General features: G+C 44.6%; 1 protein-coding gene across 1 annotated transcript in view; it reads right to left on the bottom strand.

The window, feature by feature from the left end:
* Positions 1-2,847: 2,847 nt before the first annotated feature.
* Positions 2,848-21,914, bottom strand: part of LOC142576071 (serine/threonine-protein kinase NLK2-like) — a 107,115-nt gene continuing 88,048 nt past the window's right edge. Inside the window, 8 exon segments of the mRNA XM_075686002.1 lie at positions 2,848-12,598; positions 12,601-12,629; positions 13,428-13,524; positions 17,316-17,514; positions 20,174-20,362; positions 20,876-21,085; positions 21,631-21,716; positions 21,797-21,903. Coding sequence (XP_075542117.1) covers positions 12,294-12,598; positions 12,601-12,629; positions 13,428-13,524; positions 17,316-17,514; positions 20,174-20,362; positions 20,876-21,085; positions 21,631-21,716; positions 21,797-21,903 — 1,222 coding nt within the window. The 3' untranslated portion in view covers positions 2,848-12,293.

Consider the following 21,914-nt stretch of genomic DNA (forward strand, 5'->3'; position numbering starts at 1 on the left):
CTCGTTCAGTCACACTTACACATTCTATCATTGTTAATTCAGTTAGTAAGCGAATGTTTACAAGTTTATGTGGGCGATAAAACTGCTATCCTTATTTTGTACAACTATCTACTGATTTCCTATCACAATCGGTGCTTGCCTTTCGAGCGGAACTGCGACTTTTTTAATGCATGAGCATTCTTTAGCGAGTACACCAGCCCCGTCACGCGTAAAGTGCAATGCCTTGTATCTGCACAAAAATGCGTAATTTGCAGACATTTAATCGTTATAATAGTGGAAATGTAAATGATTTGTAGCGATGAGGAACAATTAAAGATAAGTAAATAAAAAGAGTACACATAGGGATACACAGGGTTCCTTAAAAAATGCATGGGGAAGCATATAGTAGGGATGGGCCAACTTGAAATTTGTGGATGGGCGAACTTAAATTTTTGTTGGGCCGTTGCATTTTGGACATGGGCCAAATTAAATTTGGGGGTGGGCCAACTGAAATTCGGGGGTGGGCCAACCTAAATTTGGGGGTAGGCCAACTTGAAATTTGGACGTGGGCCAAGTTTCAAATTTCAAGTTTTGGGGTGGGCCAGTTCAAATTAAGGGGTGCGCCAACTGAAATTTGGGCATGTGCTTAACTAGTGTTCAGTATGCTTACGCATACTTAACACTAGTGGAGTTTCTGCATTTTTTTTTCCAAGAGAAATTCACTCACGATTACGATGCTCCCTAATGCGAAATTTGAGCGCAGCTGTATGCGCGCGTTTTCATTTCACGATATGTTGACTGGCGCGGGCAATCTGTCTGGTGCGGCACATTGCAAACGGGAGCGATGTGTGGCGCGACTGGGTCGCCAATCGGGAGATCGCGAGAGGCGGCACGTGGGTGCGATTCACAGCAGCCGCCGCAGACCTCAGCTCATGCAGCGCTTTGTTTCCATACAGACGACAGGCGCTACTCTGGCACCATCTCGTCGCATCGTCACCGTTCGTTTATTTTATGCGGATGACATTGTGTTGCTAGCTAACAAGCAAAGTGATTTGCAACGTCTGGCTAATATCTGTGGACAGGAAGGCAACAATGTAGGTCTTAAATTTAGTGTTAGAAAATCAGGTGTTATGCTATTCAATGAAAACAGTGAACAGACAGGACTTACTTTTGGAAATGCGGTTGTTTGCTTTAAATCAGGGCTACAATCAGGACTCGATGGGATCCAAAGGTCAGTCGGTTGCCTCGCATTGGGTGCTCATGGGAAGACTACAAACGAAGCTGTGCAGGGTGATATGGGCTGGGCTAGTTTTGAAGTGAGGGAAGCTCGCAGTAAAATTGAGTATGAAGAACGCCTGAGGAATATGAAAGAAAGTAAATGGGCTGGGAGAGTTTTCAGGTATCTGTACAGGAAAAACATTGATTCACAGTGGAGGAAAAGAACTAGGAAGCTTACCAGCAAGTATGTGGCCTGTAGAGTGGGCAACACAGCAACAAAGACGGTCAAGCGGAAAGTCAGAGAGGCTGAAATAATCTCATGGTTGGTGACAATGGAAAGGAAACCTGCCATGAGTAACTACTTAAAAGGAAAATACGAAATCAGGAAAGAACCAATTTATGATAACTCGAAGGGGAGCTCACTACTTTTCGAAGAGAGATCGGGATGCCTTACTACATGCACCTATAAAGAGAGACATAAGAAGGAACAAGAAGCACGAGCTTGCTGCGGTAAAGCTAGGGAAACTATGGGGCGTTTTATTAGAATGTGATGATGTCTACCCAGCGGGCGATTTAGGCACCACTGGCCTCTTTGAAGCCCTTGGGTTCAGTGGGAGCAGTGGAAAAGTAAACACGTCCGCAATATAGCATTAGTAAGAGGCGATTGGAGAATTGGTGGACGAAAAGTAGGGAAACGACAAAAAATAGAGACGTACAAAAGCACAGTTAGCAATAGGGGATCAGAAAATTTGGGTGTGGGAGTTTATAGCGTTTATTTTTTATTGTTTAACTTTGTTATTGTAACTTTGTTTAACTTTGTTGTTGAATTTGTCGACAAGTGTTTGACTTACCTCCTTCGTCAAACACTTACCTTTGCTTCGTGTGTTGTCCGACAAATTCGACTTCGCCCTGTCATCTGCTAGCCGCCTGGTTAGCTCAGATGGTAGAGCGGCTGCCCCGGAAAGGCGGTGGTCCCGGGTTTGAGTCCCAGACCAGGACGAATTTTCCTTCAACTCTGAGGCTTCTCTTTCGAGGAACCTGTATGGGTTTCCTTTGTAGCAGTTGCTATGAACGGGTGGATGTCTAATTTTCCCTTTATCAATTCAGCGGGGAATATACTTATTCAAAAGTTATTGGATAATCAATACACGTGATAGCCAAGTGATGTTCTATGACATTTCAGAAGCATGCTTTCAGTATCAGTGTCCTGGGAACATGGAGTGCTATGGAACATGGAGGTACAGAGTGCATATGCAATGCAGGTTCGTAAGCAAAGCTTGCACCAATTTCTTAAGATTGTCATTGAGTATAGGTTTACTACAGTCAAACCTTCATACAGCGATGATGGATATACAAAAATGAATCTAAAATGTCTCTCACCGATGTAAGCGAGTAAAGAATGCGTGCTTAAAGAAATATAGAATATAATGAGGGTATTTTTATACTAGATTAGACTCCGTTACGAGTTCTCACTTTACTGCTTTACTTTGCACTGTGGCCATCATTCATCAAGTGCCGCAACCCTCTATCTCACCTCAATGGTGATTTTTCAAATCCCATACAACATATCGCACCTGCTTTCCTTCTTTTTTTTCATGTTGCATGCTGTGTGTGTTGCAGGAGGTCAAAGTAAAGACAGGAGACGACCAGTAAACAAACCAAAACAAAACTCTATTCATAGTTTCCACCAATGAGCACTGTGAATCTGTATTTAAGAACATTCACAACAGAGGACAAAAAAGAAAAGACCACGACAGGACGAGAACACACCACATTCTTAAAAAGACCTACAAGAGACTTGTGAGGAAGATGGAAAGATTCTTCCCTGGAAGGCACAACACCAAACTCCACCCAATTCATAAAGTGTGCTGACTAATACACATTTGGAGAGCATTCCACCTAAGCAATGTGCAAACAGTAGTAGTAATAGTACAGTAGTAGTAGTTGTGGTGGTGGTGATGAACAGCAGTTGTTAGTAGTCGTGTACAAAAAACACACACCCACAAGAAACTGCACACTGAAGAAGAGCACATGCGTACAGAAGCTACTGGTGACGTACAAAGGCTCTGCTCTCGACAAACGATACCCGACAGGCATGGCATGCTGCTTGTGAGATGTGCAAGCACCATGCATTTTCACAGAAATTAATTTTTCTCAGGAAGGCTCAGGCCAAAGCTGTACAAATGCTGCTGCTTTTGATGACAAGTGTGGTACACACCATTCTGTGCAAACGAGCCAAAACGGCCCAGAGTGCCGGCGAGCACATTTTCAAATTATCAAGCTACATTTCCCATTAGCAATATGGCCAACAATGGAGACAAGGCTTATTTCCAAATCAGCAAATTATTGCAAAGAAAGATCTTTCGAGATGAAAGGTGCCAGTTGAGGGTCGCACAATTTCAGTATTGTACGTCGTAGATTAATGCGGCCACTTGCAGCTGGCGTTTTGTCCTTGTTTGCATGATAGCCTGTGAAGCCATTAGTTTGGCAGAAGCATCGCATGAATATGCAAACTTGACAATTAGAAAAAGGGTCCACAGTGCAATATAGAAATATGTCAGAGTTGTTGCGAGACAGTACCAGTTTTTTTGTTTTGCTTTTATCTTGAATAAGAGCTTCCATAGTCCTCAACATGCTTATGTGCAGCTACAACAATAACTTTGATGTGCAGTTTAATCTCTAAATGCATGAGGCATGATGCCAGTAGTTCAGTTTTGCCAATGCCTTCACGTAACATCTCTGCTTTGCAAGTACAGCCTACAATACATTTAAAGCAAAGATGCTTTCTGCACCTTTTCACTCCTGTGCAAAAAGAAAGTTGTCCAGTGAAAAATGCATTCTATGGACACCTCTTTTTTCCTAGAAGCCTAGCGCCTGCTGTACAAGGCTGCTTTAAGTCATTTCACATGTTAAAGCTATGTGTGTTGAAGGCTGCGCCTTTCTCAATGCTATCTGAAGCTTCTGCTGTACTTGCATACAGCAGTAAATTACTTCAATACAGTGCAGCCTTCACATGCAGGCAAGAGCTCAAATAGTCAATTGTGTAATCAGTGGACCACTTTACCACCTTTGTCCAGTCTGCTGCAAGCCAGGTACAGAATTCAAGCCCATCTCATTAATAGCACTGTTGATCTTAAACCATGAGCACCTTCTGTGGTTATAACCTGCTTCGCTCCTCGTCAAGGGCTAAGATGACAAACACAGTGAGCTCATCTACAGGAAGTAGTGGACCAGCGACGAGGAAGAGCGGCATTTGAGAGCTGTCACCTTTGCAGGTACCGCTGTCAGCGCACTCCAAATGGCTAAACTGGTGCAAGCAAGAAACCACTGTAGGATTGAGTGTGAATGTACACTTCGGTGGCATTACTTCCAAACAGTTTTGTTTTCTGCTGCACCAACACAATAGGCAGCAGAAATAAGACATCAACACATTATAACCTTTGTCACTGTGAGGCGTCGATGCTGGATGTTACATCAAACAAGCATCATCTTCAACCAGTCATTGAACCTGTGCTTTGGCAGTCCTACAAATGATGTGAAACATGGCACTGAATGTGTCTGCAGGAATAAAGAAACCACTTGGAACCTATTTGTTCTCATGATAAAACTGCCTTAGGTACCATTGAGTGCGACAGCTCCAAATTGCAACGCCAGAAAACAAAATGCATCTTCAACCTGTCCAGGACTACAGCAAGCAGACAAATATATATTTTTTTTTATCTCCAAAGGCATGTGCGACAAGCAATGCCACTTGCTACTACATAGTACCACATTTCGTCACAGCCTCAACTTTGAATGTTAACTTGCACCATTTCTCAGCTGCAAGCCCACTATGGAGATACAGTGTGAAAACCACGACCTTCACTGACTACATTTTGTCACACACAGATTCTTATCTACAGCGGGAAGAAAGGCGTGAACAGAGCAGCACGGTAGAGCATAACACCACATTTGCCAGTTGTAGCGGCAAGATTACAATCATTACAGAGTGGCAAAACAGCAAAGTGAACCTGCTTTCATCACATACACTAGAAGTGAAACATGCAAACAGTGATAAAATAGTAGTAGTTGGTGTATTAAGAGTAGCATGAAGGAGTGTCACTAAACAAAGAGGGGGCAGAAGCTATTGCCTTACAGTAAGTGTAAGAATATTTAAATATTCTGACATAAGGCTGGATAGCAAAGTGTGAAAACTTTTTCAACACCTCTGATGGCTACCATCCCTTTATGGAAAACAGCACAAAAAAGAAAGGGGGGGGGGGGGGGTAGGGCGGTGAAAGGAGGGCCAAGATTGTCGTACCCGAGGTTTTAGATGTCAGCAATTGCATGTGCTAAATGTTCGGCAGTGGAAATCCCTCCAAAATGTGGGAGATGCCTACCAGTGAACCGAAATTTACTATCTGTCGCGAAACTTGGTGCACTGTACCTGAACATGCAAGGTTACTGGCCAACGTGGCATTTTTGCCACGCCAGCCAGCATACCTCTCATGCAGAGCAAAATTGTGCCTCGGCAACGACATCTGTGTGCAGACCACGGAAGGTGTTTGCAGTTCCCTAGACTTAGGGGAAGATTCATGCAGGTGCGCACAGCATGAGAAGTGTAAACCTTAAGCTTGTAACAGTAGGCTGAGCAAACAGAGTCATCTTAATGCAAACAGAATTACTAAGGGTCTCCTGTGGTAGATATTTGCAGTTCTGTCACATAAGCTGGATTACATGAAGAGGTGGATGCTACTTTAGCAAGACAAATTGCAGAGTGATGTTAGCTCATTTCCATTTCCTTAGAGCACAGGTCCCGACTGCACAGGTCCCAGCAACAGTAACGAATACAATCGACTTCTGTTAATTCAACCCCAGAGTGACTGATGAAAATGACCAATTATTCGGGGGTTCGAGTTAAACAAGATTTAGAAAAAATGCCAAAATAGAAAACACACACCGCTGATTCATTTGGCAGTATTTGAGCAATATTAACACGACCCCGAATGAAATGACCACCCCATTTCTGTGCTCAAAACAGAAAACTAACGTAGAAATGACATTGAAGCTTCTAAACAAAGCAGAAGCCTAGCTTGCACCCATTTTTTAGGCAAGAAAGGTGGCCAAGGATCTAATGTGTGTTGCACAATGGCAGCTGGTTTTCGCAAGTCAGCTTCAACATAGTGCATAGTGACACATGTTATGCACAAAAACCGCGATAGCGGTTTTGTATTCCCCCCCCCCCCGATCGCATTGCGCAGGCAATTTATGGTGAAATTTCTTTCAAGAAGAAGTGTGTGTGTGTGCGGGTGGGGGGAAGGGGTTAAAAGAAATGAAGGAAGGAGTCTGCTGGAATGGCATAAATACTGCTATCAGATATTGGGAGCTACAGTTGTTTACTTAATCTTCACTTCCTAGGGCAGGCTGAAGATGGGAATTTTCCATGGGAGATTCAATGCATTCACTGTCCCTTGAGCTCCACAGAGACAGACGCTGCCACTAATAGGGGTCATTATTGGAATCACCATAGAGGTCAAGCATTTGACTGGTGAAGTTAGATTTATCGAACCAAGGCCAACTTTAGAATCGGAATAATGAAGACTTGAACCCATAGATATGCGTGGGCGCTGGCCGGGATCGAATTAAATGAAATATTGAATTAACTGCCAACCAAATTAATGGAAGGCAACTGTATCCAAATCTTGTGTTCAGCACCGGTACCGTGAAATAAAGTTCAAAATCATTGGCAATATGGACTGAGCTTACAGGTATCACTTATCAGCATGCATAAGTGAAAGAATGTGATATTCCACCACAGGAGAACTTAAAATCTGTTTCTGCAAAATAGATAACCCAGTACAGTTTTTTCTTTCCACAATCTCATTTTAATTTGTTACTAGATGCTTTGAAAGGACCTCTTCCGAAAATGAGATGTATTTGCAAACAGAAAGAAATGGTTAAAAAGCACCTCCCTCTTTTCCCAGTACTAGTTAGGAAGGGTGTAAACTTCACAACATATGCTCACTGAACACAAGCACAGCGACTCCAGGAACAATTGCGCCGACACCTCTAGCTGGACGTCCACAGCTAACGAAGCAGCTGAAAGATACATAGAGTAGGGGCCTATCTGGGGAATACAAGCACAAGCTTTGTTCCAAGCTGCTCTGCTACCTTCACACGGACAAAACAGGAGGCTAGATGATTGTTACATGTAGTACAGCCTTTCTGTGTAGTTTGTATAAAACTTTGCGTGCTGTTAAAAGTTTTGTGGCTTTGTTCTAACAATGTTAGTATATTAAGCTAACCTTTTGTGTCATTTTTATTCTGATGTTCTATATGAACACTACACTGCTCTTCAGCACCATAAACTGGACCCAATCTTGCACCATACGACAATAAAGCCTAGGATTTGGGAAATAAAAAGCAATGTTAAATCTCTAGTTGTTATTTATACCTAGTATTCTTTCAGATTTGTAGATTGAAATGTTCCTATATGTTCTAGTAGTACAACCTGAATTCTTACATGGGACATTTGTGCAGAAGTTTACCAAATCCTAAGCGGCTGCTTGTATCGGAACTGCTGCCTCCCTAGAGCTAAGGTATCAGATGTGCGCTTCAGTCCCGAACGCACAAGGCGAGCAAATCTCCATTATATGCGACTCTTATTAAAAATCTCAAGCACTGCTACAATAGCAGAGTGACAGTAACCACCATTTTGACAGTAACCAGCCGTTCTCATTTTTTGCTTACCATTTAGAAAAGGTCCAGATGATTGCATCCATACAAGACAGTGTGAAGCCGAGGTCAGTTTAAGACGAACAATCCTTACGACTAGTTTCCGCATAATATTAGGAGTTGCCTCTCAAGGCAGAGCCTATAGCCCCCACGTACTAGAAGAAAAAAAAGTACCAGAGGAACACGAAAACACAAATAAGTTATACTATAGTACATGGCAGGAAGTTGACCCACACATCAGTCTGCGCCAAGACAACTAAAAAAAAAAAGTGGAGGTCCAGAGATCTGGTTGCAATTATGTTGGCGCTGCCAGTGTTAGTAGATTAAAAAAAAAGAACCACGAGAAGCACTTGTTCTTTGGCACGTCAATAGCTAAAGAGAGTGTGTGGTGTTAGTGCCAGAACAGAAGGGGAGAAAAAAATAAAACGAGTTGTGAAAGAAACGGACTCGCAAAACAGTGTTTTTATAAGCAGCTGCACACATCAACTAGGCATCGCTGCTACAAATACTTCGTGTGCACCAAAGTGCTTCTTGCATCATTTTACCTCCACTAGTTAATAAGAAAGACACAGATTTTTAAGAAGTCCTTTGCCCTTGACACTTAATGCAGCTATATATTTTACTGTGTATGTACATGGGCCACATCGAACAATAAGTGAGGCTTTGTCAATTGCTTACGGACAGGATGAAAACACACACACCAACTACTCATCAGCGCTTACGAGTTAAAAAAAAATGGCTTGCCTAGTTATTATGCAGGGTTTAGCCCACAGGCTTGCAAGCGAGCCCACTGGTAAAACACCAAGTGAAATGAAGCAGCTCAATGCGGGATAACGCCATGAAAAGAACTGACATGTAAGAGCTCCAAGAACTGTATGGATATATGTCTGCAGTAGGAGTGGCTGAAAAACCAACAAACAGGTTGAAACAAGAAGAGGTAAAACCCGAGGGGGAGAGAAAAGAAAAAAAATGAAGGAAAACTGTCCTGCAGTAAGTCAAAAAGGTGGTGATAGTAGTAATAACCTCGCTATATACAATGCTGCTGCATACAATGGCCTTGCAAGAGTACAAAAAGTTCCTATGTGGGGCGACACTTACGTACAGTACATGAATTACAATGGCATGAACATACACTTGGAGTGACAACCCATCTTTTGTGAATACACCACACACTTTGAAACAAAAAAGAAATCAACCACCGATGCAATAGCGTCACTACCGTAATGAAAAAGTAAAAAAAATGCAAACGAAAGTGCAACATACTGAGATCATACTAAAAAAAGGTATGTTTCATCACATGGACAACATAAAGGGGAGAGGGGGAGGTAAGATGTTAATGACAGCACCAATGACTGCAGTCATAACAACATCAGCAACCACACTGAATTGAGGAAATTCCGGGTATTACCGAAAATACACCGGGACAAGCAATAATGGCAACATTAAAAATACACCAATAAATCACCGTTCACATGTGATGAAGCTGTCCAGGAGCATGCGAACGTAAAACTTAAGCCAGGGTGGCTACCCGATGCACCGCATGCAATCAACACAACAAAACAAGACAGGTAGTGGTGGGCGAGAGGATGAATATACAGAACTCGGAGAGGGAAAAAAAAAAAGGAACAAAAATGCATAGAAATTTAAAACCTGTGCACTAAAGCTAAAATAATGTGCTCTTAGCTGAACTGCTCCTTAATGCGAAGTTTGCATGTGAATGATGTTAGAGCAGTCGTAAATACCAACTCTCCTACTTGAATTCAGCCATTCGGGAAAATAGAAAGCATGTGCTGAACTAGCCGAAGAAAGGGAAAAATAAACAGCTGGGAAGGGGACGACAAAGCGAGAGATTTCTCGGACAGCAGGCAATAAAGAGCACAACTTTTCTAAGAGAGAGAGAACTTCGTGCACTCATCACTGCTACACACAGAGTTCAGTCTCCCTTTTTCTGGGTGTCTGCTGTTTCTAGCCATTCGTTTTCAACAGCACCACGCAAGACAGGGACATGCAAAACACAGCACATGCGCTGTTGTCACCTCTTCTTGCTTGTCCCTGTCCTAAGTGGCAAGATGGATTGTTACCAACTTGACCAATTTTCAATCCTAATATGTTTCTAGCTAGCTATGAGGAGTACAAAATAATGTACATTGATGAGTGAGCATGACTGGTAATGATGTATGTACATGCTTTGGTCCGAAGAGACTTTTTTTTTTCCAGCGCACACACAGGCTGTTCTTTCGCGTACGAAATGCACAGTCGGGAAGTGAATGAAGGACGTATTCGACCTCGCAGGAGATGAACGAGGATTTCTCGAGAAGTACGCTACACTCCTAAGCTAATGACAGGCACCTCCAATTTGTAAAACATTCTGCAGGGCAGGTATCATTGCCTTGGCTAAGCGATGCCGAATGCCGAGAACGTAAAGCCAATCTGTTCACTCAGTTTCTATCAGCTGATGGTCTGAATGCTTTTAAAGATTGTGAACCTAGGACCTTACTATGCAGTGTGTCCCAACCATCGTGCACCAAAATTTAAAAATATGCAGATGCCACACAGCTCGACAGAACCAAGGCAATGTTGTTTATCGTTGCTTGGAGATAAGCAGATTTCTTGTGTTCTGCCTAATTATATAATTAGTCTTAATCAACTTCTCAAATATCACAATTAGATGAAAGGTGTCAATAAGAAAACTGTAGAGCAACATGAAAAATTCCCAACAGAGCTTTCTGTTGTTGCTCCAATATGTGCTACATAAAACTATTTCCAAGCGTGAAAGAAGCCCACAAATACAAGCAAAGTGCAATTTTGCACGCACTTGCGGGCTTCTTTCATGCTTGGAAAAAGCTATATAGCACGTACTGAGCAACAACAGAAAGCTGTAATGGGAGTTTGTCATGTTGCTCTACAATTTTCTCATTGTCACTTTTAATATAATTATAATATTTTAGAAGTTAATTCAGACTAATTATGTAATTAGGCACTCCAAGCTACGGCAAACAACATTATCTTGGTTCTATCCAGCTACATGGCACTTGCATATCCTTAAATCTTGGTGTACGATAGTTGGGACGCCCTATATATTACATTAGGTGAATGCTGCCTACATGATGTTTACATGAATGTTTCAAAATTTTGCCAGCCTTGACAATTTGAATGCAGCAAAGGAAAAGTGATGGAAGCTAACAGTCAAAAACAAATTTTAGCACTGCTTAGCATAACAAAAAGCTTTGATCGCCTGCACCAGCACTTCCTGCGGTAAGTCAGCCAAAGGGCGCATCACAAGAGGTACTAGCAAGTTGGGCCTTACAAAGGATGAAAGCGTGCAAAAGACACACATACATAGAAGGGAAAATGACAGTCAGTTATCACAGTAAGACATTACAACAGCTCTCCCCAGACTGTACCTTTTTTTGTTTGTTTATTTAAAGATCCCCATGTCAAGTTTCTCGCATCAAACAAGTACACAAACATGCCGTGCAAACACACACACACTCATGCACACTTTCTTTTTTTAGGCTAAGTGCTCCCCACACATGATGCACAGGCAACCGTGACCTGAAGACGCTCCACGCTTGCACAGGGACATGAAAAAGCCATGCTATTCCTCTACAAGGAGGAGGACGTCACTGGGAAGGTGAAAGTAACAGAGGCGGGTGAGTAGAGTATCAAGCATGCTCTTTACTAGTCCCCAAGGAGAAACATGGGGTAGGCTTGGAGTGCCGATGAATGTCTGCCGTCACCGGTGGCTACGCTTGCCCAGGGCAAGCGACAAATGGTCAGGCATTGCGTCACGTGAAAATTTGCCCCAAAGCCTCTTGCGTTTGCGGTGGTCCCTGACAAATTTCACCGAATACCGAGAGCCAGATGGGCTGAGCTCCTGCATCTCTCCTTTGAGATGCCGCAATATCTTTCTTCAGTTCTGCGAACCAGACCAAACGAAGACCTCCTCAAAAGGTCCAAGTAGGGCAAATACAGGATCGAAAAAAAAAAAAAAAAAAGTATAAGGAATCCTGCAATCAAGTGAACACCCTGGCTAAAAGCAGAGGCAAAATAAAGCAGTACGACAATATAAGAGAAAACTGAATTGTGAAGCTAAAAAAATAGAGGGAAAAGAAAACTTGCTGATCGTTTTCCCTCTTTCCAGCAGGTGCCACTGAGGAAAAAAAAAAGAGACTCCATTCACAGCCTTGACAATGGCTCTATCCGCAAAGACCATTTTGTACCTTTCTCAAAGCTGGACGCATTCATGACTGACACAAGACAGCCGCAAGCTTCTCACGGAGCGCTTGCGGGTGAGTCGCTCAGTAGACGGTCAACCACCAACCAAAATGCTCCCGACGCGTCGACTTGCACCCTTAAGCCAAGAAGCCTCCCCATCAACACTAATCCCGTGCATGTGTGTGAGAGAGTGGCAGACAGTCGACAGCAGCCAATCTGCACTGGTGTCGAGAGTGTCGCGCAGCTGGTTGGCTCAGCAGTGGTGCTGCCACTGGGGGACCCGAGGGAGCAGTGCCGCCGTTGTAGACAGGCGGTGATGGTGGTGACAGAGGTGATCGCAGTGGTGAATGATGCGTCGGCGAAGCTGCTGTGGCAACTGCAGCCTTTGGGCCCCCAAGGCTGGCAACAGCAAGGGTCACGGGTGGTGCAGGGGAGGGGGCCCGTGTCACTCCCATTGGTGGGGCGACGGAGGCAGCTCCGAAGGGTGCGCCACCGTCGAACTGCGCCAGCAAGGACACAAGCTATCAGGCTTGATGTTGTCGTTAAAAGACACTGAAGCAAAACACCACATTAGCATAGAACGGTATGACACCCTTCAACAAACTTATTTACAGCAAACTTATTTACAGCAAAAGTCACTCATACTGGCACAAAACAGGAAGACCAGTACATCATAGCACACAGCTATATTGCTCTCGAAGCATAAGCTTCGAGAGTGATGTAGCTGCATGCTGCAATGAACCAATCCAGTAGTTCGTATCGACGCAGCACACCACCTCCGCGGAGGAGAAGGTTGACAAAGCACACGTGTTGCCCCCAAGCTGATCCTGGAAAGAGGGAAACAAGCACAGCGGACAGTGTTTCGCTGATGACTGGGGAGAGGTCAAATCCAAGCTCGCCAGAAGGTAAAGCCATCCAGGTCGTGGCGTCTTTCGCCAAAGTTCTGGGAAATGCTCCATCGTCTCGTTCTCATGCTGCATCCCACCAATTTGCCGTCACTGTCAGCATGTCAGTGTCTACGTCGACTCGGTGGAATGTTGGTTGACGTTGGTACTACAATGACGCCAGCCTCCGCTCTTCAGCGAATACACCAAACATAACAGCTTATAATTTCTTGCTCCTTCACTTGTGCACACTTTGGCTTCTTCTCAAGCTTCGTTGTTAACCACCAAGCTTATGCTGCATATGTTAGCACCAGCAGAATGCAATGATTATACCACAGAATGAGACATCTCATTCGATGGCAGCAACAATATCGGTATAGCCTGTTAAGCATTTTTAACAGTAGTGTCTCTTACCTAGCAAAGCTCTTGAAAGCAGTCGAAAGAGGGTTGATGCAGAGTGGGACCCGGTTTGAAGTGGCACACCTTTCCAGAATGAACTTGTGGAGTTTTTCTGCACGGATAATAAAAAGCAGCCACGAGTTTTCTTAATTGCTCTCATTACTTGTCATAAATGCAGCCCAACCCCACTTGGCAGCAACATGGTGTAACAGATTCAGCATGTGTATACGCTGAATATATGCTGAATGCATATATTCAGCGTGACTGCCTTGCCAGGACATTTGTGAGCAACAAAAGCAACATCTTCTACTAGGTAAGTGCTAGATATATATAACTGAACAAGCTGTAATGCTAAGCATCAATACAAATTACCAAAAAGAAAAACTGGCGGCACTTCTGTCCTTTGGAGATGTCTGGCGACGTTCATGCAATCAGCAATCTATTTTATGATGAATGTGCAACTGCTGCAAATATAGCACTGGTTATGTGTCATTACCATTGGCACATACCCAGCACTGTACTTGCGGACAACTCTTTTTTGCTATGAAGCAAGCAACAAAACCTGTGGTGGAGCCCAGAAGTGGCCATACAACCTCAGCATCGGTTGGGACTTAAACGCGCAATCGACGCTGCAGTCACCTTGCTCACTCTCATTTGTACATGCCGATGGTCGCAATTTCCAGATGGTTTCGCTTGGCTTCAGTGTAGACACTGCAAACACTTGTTTTGTGTGCTTCGACAGCCTTGTGACGCTGAAGTTGGTCGACAGCCTCTCAGTGGAGTTGACTGGCTAGACAGCAAATGACGAACACTCACCAAAAGACATGGGCGACATATTGTGTTTGAGGAATGCATAAACATGCGGTGGTCTTGGGTACGCGAAAACTTGAAAGGGCAAACTAAATATACAATAAAACATTAGTAGTGGACTGGTGAATGTTACGTATTGTTTCAAATTAGGTGCTATAAGAGAGAGAGATTGTTTTCTACTTCTAGGGGCAGGACCGCCCAAAGTCATTTTGGAGCTGCCGTATTTACACGAATGTAAGTCGACCTCTTTTTTAAAATTTGAAAATATGAAGAGGTGGGGGGGGGGGGGTCGACTTACTATCGAAACCAAAACATAGCACCGAAAAAAAAAGAAGAAAAAAGAAGAAAAAAAAAGAAAGAAGCGAGACCAACGAGATATCAGGAGAGCTATAACATAGTTCCAATTTTATGTTTGCTCTATGGCACCCACCCGTAGCTTTCCGCTATCCCGCGTGTTTTTTTGCTTTTCGGAAGGGTTTTTAAACATTTTTGAGAGTTTTACAGTGCACACAGCACTAAAAAAAAAAGAAAGAAGCGAGACCAACGAGATATCAGGAGAGCTATAACATAGTTCCAATTTTATGTTTGCTCTATGGCACCCACCCGTAGCTTTCCGCTATCCCGCGTGTTTTTTTGCTTTTCGGAAGGGTTTTTAAACATTTTTGAGAGTTTTACAGTGCACACAGCACTCGTGGGGGTGTCTATAGTTCATGGAAGAGCCGCTGTTCCATTTGCGGCAGCACCCTCAGAACAGCGGTGCTTGCGGGGAGTATCGTTAGTTCATGGAACTTCATGGATGGAGTTTCTCTTTCCCTGTAGCTCTTTAGTTTCACGTGTTTGATTTGACTGCTGGCCACGTGCTACTTCCGTGCTTGCTCAGTCATCACGAGTGCTCCGAGTCCACTAAACATTTGGCTCTCGTTCACAGCGGCGTTGAAGAGGGCTGCCATCCTTTGCGCTGAAGAAACAAATAACTGCACAGCGGGCCGCAAGTTGATGTTTCTTAATTTAATGGGTGGTGCGAGAGTGGCGACGGCAGCGAAGCAAAATTTTCACCTGTGACGGCTACCGCGGGCTGAAGTCTGGACGCTTTCTGGAGCTGTACGCCAAGATTGCGGCGTACGTCGCTGAAGTGCGTGATCGGTCCCTGCCAGTGACGTGCGACATGGTCATGAGACAAGCCTGGATCTTCTCCTTTTAAGGATCTGCTCCGCCGTGAGTACGAGTGGCTGGTGGCAGAAGACCGCGAACTTACGCCAACCGGACATGTCAAAAGAGCATCCCTGATGGCTCTGTGTTGTTGGGTGCTTTAGGCGTGGACTTATGGAAGTATGCAAATGCGGAATTTCGCTGGACGGCGACATGCTTCGGGACTGTAGCAGCAATGACGATGGCAGCACTAGTGAGGAGTAGCAGCCTAGTGACCATGCCAGCTACTAATAAATTTTCGTTATGGAATGCACCGGCGGGTATGTTCTTTCCCTCCCGCCCCCCCAGTCACATGCGATATGGGGGGGTCGACTTAAATTCGATTCGACTTGCAATCATGTAAATACGGTAGTAAAATTGCATTTTGGAGCAATTTGGAACAGACAAGATTTCATTTTAGAGCAGGCCAACCTGAATTTTGGTGGAATAATGGAATACGGCAGTGCACTTCAAAACCACGACGAAACAGAATAAAGCGCTGTACTGCAACTGCCTTAAGCAATGTCTTAAGCTGAATTTTGAAGCAGATTACTCTGATACTGAAACTGTCTAGCACATGTAAATGTTGGTCCTACAGTCTACACTCGTATTTCAGCCTTGGTTTGCTCTACCTATTTTATTAAAGCAATGAAGTTTGCTTTTAACGGACCACGCTAGAACAGACTATTGGCTACAGCAAACGAAATCAGTGGCAATTTTTTTCAAAATCGGGCGTATAAAACCGACTTTGGGCGTGTCGACACTTTGCATTGTTTTGCGCCTCGGATAGGGAGCACAGCGCCACTCAACCCGCTCACCTCAATACAGCCGCCCTGGCTGTTCCAACAGCAGTGACAACAGGCGGAAGTGGCTGCGTGCATGCCGGCCACTTGCCGGACGCGCCGAAAAGTCCAGTGTTTTTAAGTGCGAAAATTACGAGAAGCTGTGCTAGAGGCGCCATTGCGCGTTGTGCGGAATATGAGTGACTGTACTCTTTTTTTCGGGGAACAAATCCGATCGCCGTTTGTGGCCACTCCCGGAGCACACATGCTGAAGCCGTTCTGGCGCAGCGTGGCGGAGGAATTTGAGTTTGTATAAAAATGGTGAATTGGCACAAAAGTCCCACCCCTGTAAATGTGAACGAAACTATGGGACTACTTCCAGCAGCGGTGAAAGAGGCGTGCTTTGGTTACGCAGTCTTTGCTTCGTGGCCAAGAACAGTTGTCTGCAAGTAGTACAGGTACATGCCCCTCCTTTGGCCCTGCCATTGCTGCGCATGACTGCCGTGTGCGAACACCTTCTCTTGGGAGGTAATCTGTGGAGGGTGCAAAGTCTGGGTGAGCCAAAGTGGCTGATTGCTTCATGTACTCTGTCTTTGCCTAGTGTTGAAGGTCGCATAATTTCAAGTTACGGAGAGATGTCGAAGCAAGAGGCAGCATAATTCGTTTGCCCCCAGGGGCCAGCACTCTTCATCCCGCTTGTGTTGTAAGTTGTGCAAGTGTTCGCAGCCATCAGATCTGTTAATGTCTGCGCACATGTAACCCCATGCTGCAACAGCAAACTGCAGCTTTGTTATTGTGACTGCAATCATCACCCGCTCAAGCAATAGTGACACTTGTGCTGCTCAACTCAGTTTTATACATATTGTCAACAAAGAACTAAGGACAACTTTTAGCCCACCTAAAGTGCTTTGAATATGTTCAATATTCACTAATGTGACCCCTAATTTTATCAATGCTCATTGCTGATAGCCTATCACACCTCTACCTATACCAAACCTCACCTCTACCACAATATCACCAACTGTGGTTTGTTCAAGCCACATTGCTGTTCTTTGAACATGATGCTTTTCATTCTCACGGATAGTGGCCGTTTCACTAACAATGACAATCACTGCCAGCTCACCTTTCACTTGGTGCACAGAGAGAAGTTCTGTCTCGAAAGAGTCGTCGAAGGCATGCGGCGCAACAGGTTCAAAGTCAGCCACATAGTGGCGACCCGCCGGCGTGCTCTGGCAGCAGCGGCACATGCACGAGTGGTATCGCAGCCGCCCTTCCTCCAGGTATGGGTGTGACAGGGCGTCTGCACAGCTGATGCGCTTGTCCTGCATTGACGTGGTCATCGTGGAGTTATAGCTTGTCTGTAAGCGTACTGCCATTCACAGAATACCTTGTTACCAGAGATCTAGGCGGGCGCCGTCTTGTGGAGCAAAGTTAAACCAGAGAATACACAAATTGCAAAGACCAACTATACTGCACTTAACCGCTGCTGCATGACATTGGCATGCAGTCCTTCCTTATTAATTTTTCTTAAATAGCATTATTACCATGACAAAAACACTTCTAACGTGGTTGGACAAAGCTCGCACCACGTGTTGCTACTTGTGCCGTTACTTCCGTCCACGTCCCCAGTAATCTGGTACGCTGCGAAGAGTAGCACAAATATGGGCGAGTTGAAACTCTCTATGGTCTAGCTCGGTGGGAGGCTTCTCAGGTAAAAAAATTTGTACTGTAATGTACAGTGCCGACTATATACATTGCTGTATTTCTGATGAAGAGAGGCTGGATTACTCTATCAATGACTGTTCGCACTTTCTTCAAGGTACAGTGAAACCTCGTTAAACCGTAGTTGGCCAGATCTCGGAAAAAGTATGTACTAAATGGCAGTACTGCTTAACCGAAATAGCACGAGATCGCCCGCTTACCTGTCAGAAACAGAACTTGGAGAGAGTGCAATGAAAGGGCAAAAACATGCAGTATTTATTCCACGACCTGCTCTATAAAGCTCATAGAGGAGGTCATGATTTACTTACTTCGGGTGACAAAAGTCTTGTTATTTTCGTTTGATGCCGCAGCGGCCTAGCAGCAACGACAGTGGCCTCAAACTTACTGAAGTTGCCAGTCAGCTTTTCAGCCAGCCCCCTTATCTTGGCAAACACTCGCATGGCAGATTCCTCGTTGGTGTTGTACATTTTCCGTGCACAGGCGCGGTAGCACTGCAGATGTCGCGGGGTGCCTTTTTCATTGCGGGATGCTGTTCTCGTCGCGACGATTGCATTCATGTGGCTGATGTAATGCGCAACTTCTGGCACTGTCCGGCCTGAATCGCCTGTGCTGTCGCTTTCTGTGTCGTCCTCATCACTGTCGTCAGGTGACACTTCGACAACAAAGGCAACGATGGCGAAAAGTTGAACCTCGTAGCCGACATCTTTTCGCGGACGCAGCAGCGCTGCTGAACAACTTCTTCGCATTCCAAATGCCACACACTGTAGTCAATGGTAGATCCCCATTGCGTGCCAGCGCCGACTTCTTCGTGCCACGTTCGATAGCATTAACAATGTCAAATTTTCTTCTATGCTGAGCACCCGGTGTTTTTTATCCGAGCTTTGGCATGATGCCAGTCCTTGCTTGCACGACGTCAAAATGATGTTGATGTGGCTTATGATGTGGAATAAGCTGGTGCGGTTTATGGGGACACAAAACGCATTATGTTTAATGGTCGCCGAGTTGGGGATTTGAATTTACTACTTTTAAAATTATACTATTGTTTAAGCTGGTTTTATTGTTTAAGCTATTGTTTTACTGTACTTACTGTCCCACAGTGAAATGAGACAGTAGCAATGGGAGATGACAGACATAAGTGCTGGTAGCTACAGAGCACTAAGCATAATTGATTTCTTCACAACATTTCGAATGATATGCTCATTCTTCTTATCTTTAAAACATGCAACACTGCATCTCAGCCAACAGCAAGAGTCCCTTATACGGGTATTGCATGGTATACTTTTGATCGCAGTTGGCTTCTTCAGGCAAGGTGAAGGAGGGAACCAATCATGGTTGAGAAATTCGATCCCAATCAGGCTCGATTCCAATTGGAAGTGCACTGTGACAGGCGTTACTTGCAAATTACCTTTTTCTCTTTTATGACTGGTCTGCCCACAAGAATGACAGGTTAACACCGAGACACTTGTTATTATTGAAGCAATAAGTATGCAGAAATGCACTCGTGGTCTCACTATGTGCCGTACAAACCACAGCACTGTGTTGCAATTGTGTTGCTCTAGTTGTCGTCTATGCTGATCTCTCTTCAGCTGGAAATGTATGCTATATAACAATGTACGCTCCAAGACAGCTCCTGTCACTCCATTCACATCAGTGATAAAACATGTTAAGTATGCTGAAAAATGGCGAACGCTTTCCCCTCTCACGAGTTCAAGATCCCCAACTATGCGCAGATATTGTTCTTGTGGGACTGGATCTTGTGCCTATGTGGGACTGTGCCTGGGGTCCCATGTTGTGACCCCAAGCACAAGCTGTCTTCCCATCAACTTTCCTTTGGTTACCCAAAATGAAGGCACTATCACATTGAAATGCCATTCCTTCATGATACAGTGACAAATGTCAAAAATTCTGTCCTGGCCAGGCCCTGTAATTTGTGTAGCATCAACTGCAGCCACATTCCATCCCCACTGGAATGTTGATAAAGCAGCTAGGCACGCAATCTGCAACCTTAAATTCTGAGATTCTACATGCCGAAACCACGGTCTGATTACGAGGCACACCACAGTGAAGGGCTGTGGATTAATTCTGACCAGCTTTCTTTGACATGCACCCAATGCACAGTAAACGAGTGTTTTTACATTCAACTCCCATTGCAATGCAGCCGCTATGGCCAGGTTTGCATCTGCCACCTCGAGAAACCACCACTAGGTGGTTTCTCTTTACATTATATTAGCCAGAGATAGAGAGGAAAGCAGCACGTACAGGGTTGAAGACAAGCATCTGGCAGAGCAGGTGCACTGCCTCGTGGGTTGCCTGTGGAGAGAGGGTGTAGAGAGCCGCCAAGGAGGGCGGCTTGGTGGGACGCCTCAGCAGGTGGGCACGCGCACCCTCACAACCGTGCTTCATGTCCTCCAACAGGGGAGTGCCCAGCAGCTCCGTGATCAGCTCCAGCTGTGCACAAACCCATAGTAATACTGTGAGCCACTGAGGACAACTGTTGCAGAAGCCTTAAATACATTGAAAAGGACACTACAGGCAGGTACCGAATCAAGCTAAAGTGACAGATTTGTGCTCGAAGGTGTTCAAAGCATCACTTTTAGAGAACAGTGCTTTCATACGTGAGAAAATGACAGACGCAGATCAGAACTGCTCCTGCCAATGAAAAAATCTGATATCAAACTCCCATGATATACTACTTTGCGAAAATGCTTTGTTGCAGTTATTTGCTATGAATGAGCATAATTAAACACTCAATTTCTGGTGATTCAATCTTTGCCTTCAGTGTCTCAGTAAAGAAGGGTGGAATGTCTCTGAAGGTTACAAAGATGCAAAATCGGTTGCAAATGGCCTTAAAGGAGAAAAGGATAACATGGCTTCACAATGATTTGCTGGCACTAGAAACGACCGCAACACCGCTAGCTTAACTGCAGCAGCTAGTGAGACTGATCACGAGCAGTCACTCACTTGCTGGATGGGAGTTTGTGCTTGGAACAGGATGCGCCGTCCCAACAGCTCAGCAAAGATGCAGCCCACGGACCAGATGTCAACGGCCGAACCATAGTGACGTGCTCCCATGAGGAGCTCCGGGGCACGATAGTACTGAGTCACAACTTCTTGCGTCATGTGCCGCTGTTCATCCCGCTCCTCCAGACGGGCCAGCCCAAAGTCGCAGATCTGGATGATTGGGCAAAGAAGCAAGGTATACAGCAGCAACATCGGCACAGCATGTGTAACACACCTAAACAACTAATAAAAATCGGGCCCTCGTTTTCCTTTCTTCTCATTCATTACATAGCGGTGCCTCCAAGAAATGTTTCCACAGACCAGTAAATAATATAGTTTGCAAGGACACTGTACAGCCAAAAAATTTGCACCCTATCACTCGAAACTTTTTTTTTGTAGGACGCATATGTTAGAATTCATCAAGCACAGTCGGAGTACCAGGAATTGCTTCTGTACCAATACACCTCCGGCCTTGCTTTGACAAGTGATCTTCTGCTGACTAAATTCACAGTAGCTTGAAACAAAAAGACTTCAGCAATGAAAATGATTTAGAAGCAGAAGTCAGATGATCGTGTTGTAAAAATAGTTTGTTCATTATAAAATTCTGTCATGCTTGTGTGTATATATGAAACATACACAGCTTGCACTTAACTATCATCACCTGCATAGCCTTGAAGTAATGGTGGAAGAAAGTACTAAAGGCGTAACAGACTTACCTTAAGAACACAATTGCTGTTAACCAAGAGGTTGCCAGGCTTGATGTCCCTGTGAAGTATCCTTGAGGAGTGTAAATACTTGAGGCCTGGGGAATGAGTAGATTGATAAGCCACTGCCACAAAATTGGTGTGGGGGCAACGAATGCAAGGGAATGGCGACACTTACCTCTCAATATTTGGTAAAGAAAAACTTTCAAGTGATCCGAAGTAAGTGGCTGTGGAGAAACTATGATCTTGTGCAGATCGCTCTGCATCAGTTCTGTTGTGACATATCTGTGCAGCAA

The sequence above is a fragment of the Dermacentor variabilis genome, chromosome 3 (genome assembly GCF_050947875.1).
Source record: "Dermacentor variabilis isolate Ectoservices chromosome 3, ASM5094787v1, whole genome shotgun sequence".
NCBI lineage: Eukaryota > Metazoa > Arthropoda > Arachnida > Ixodida > Ixodidae > Dermacentor > Dermacentor variabilis.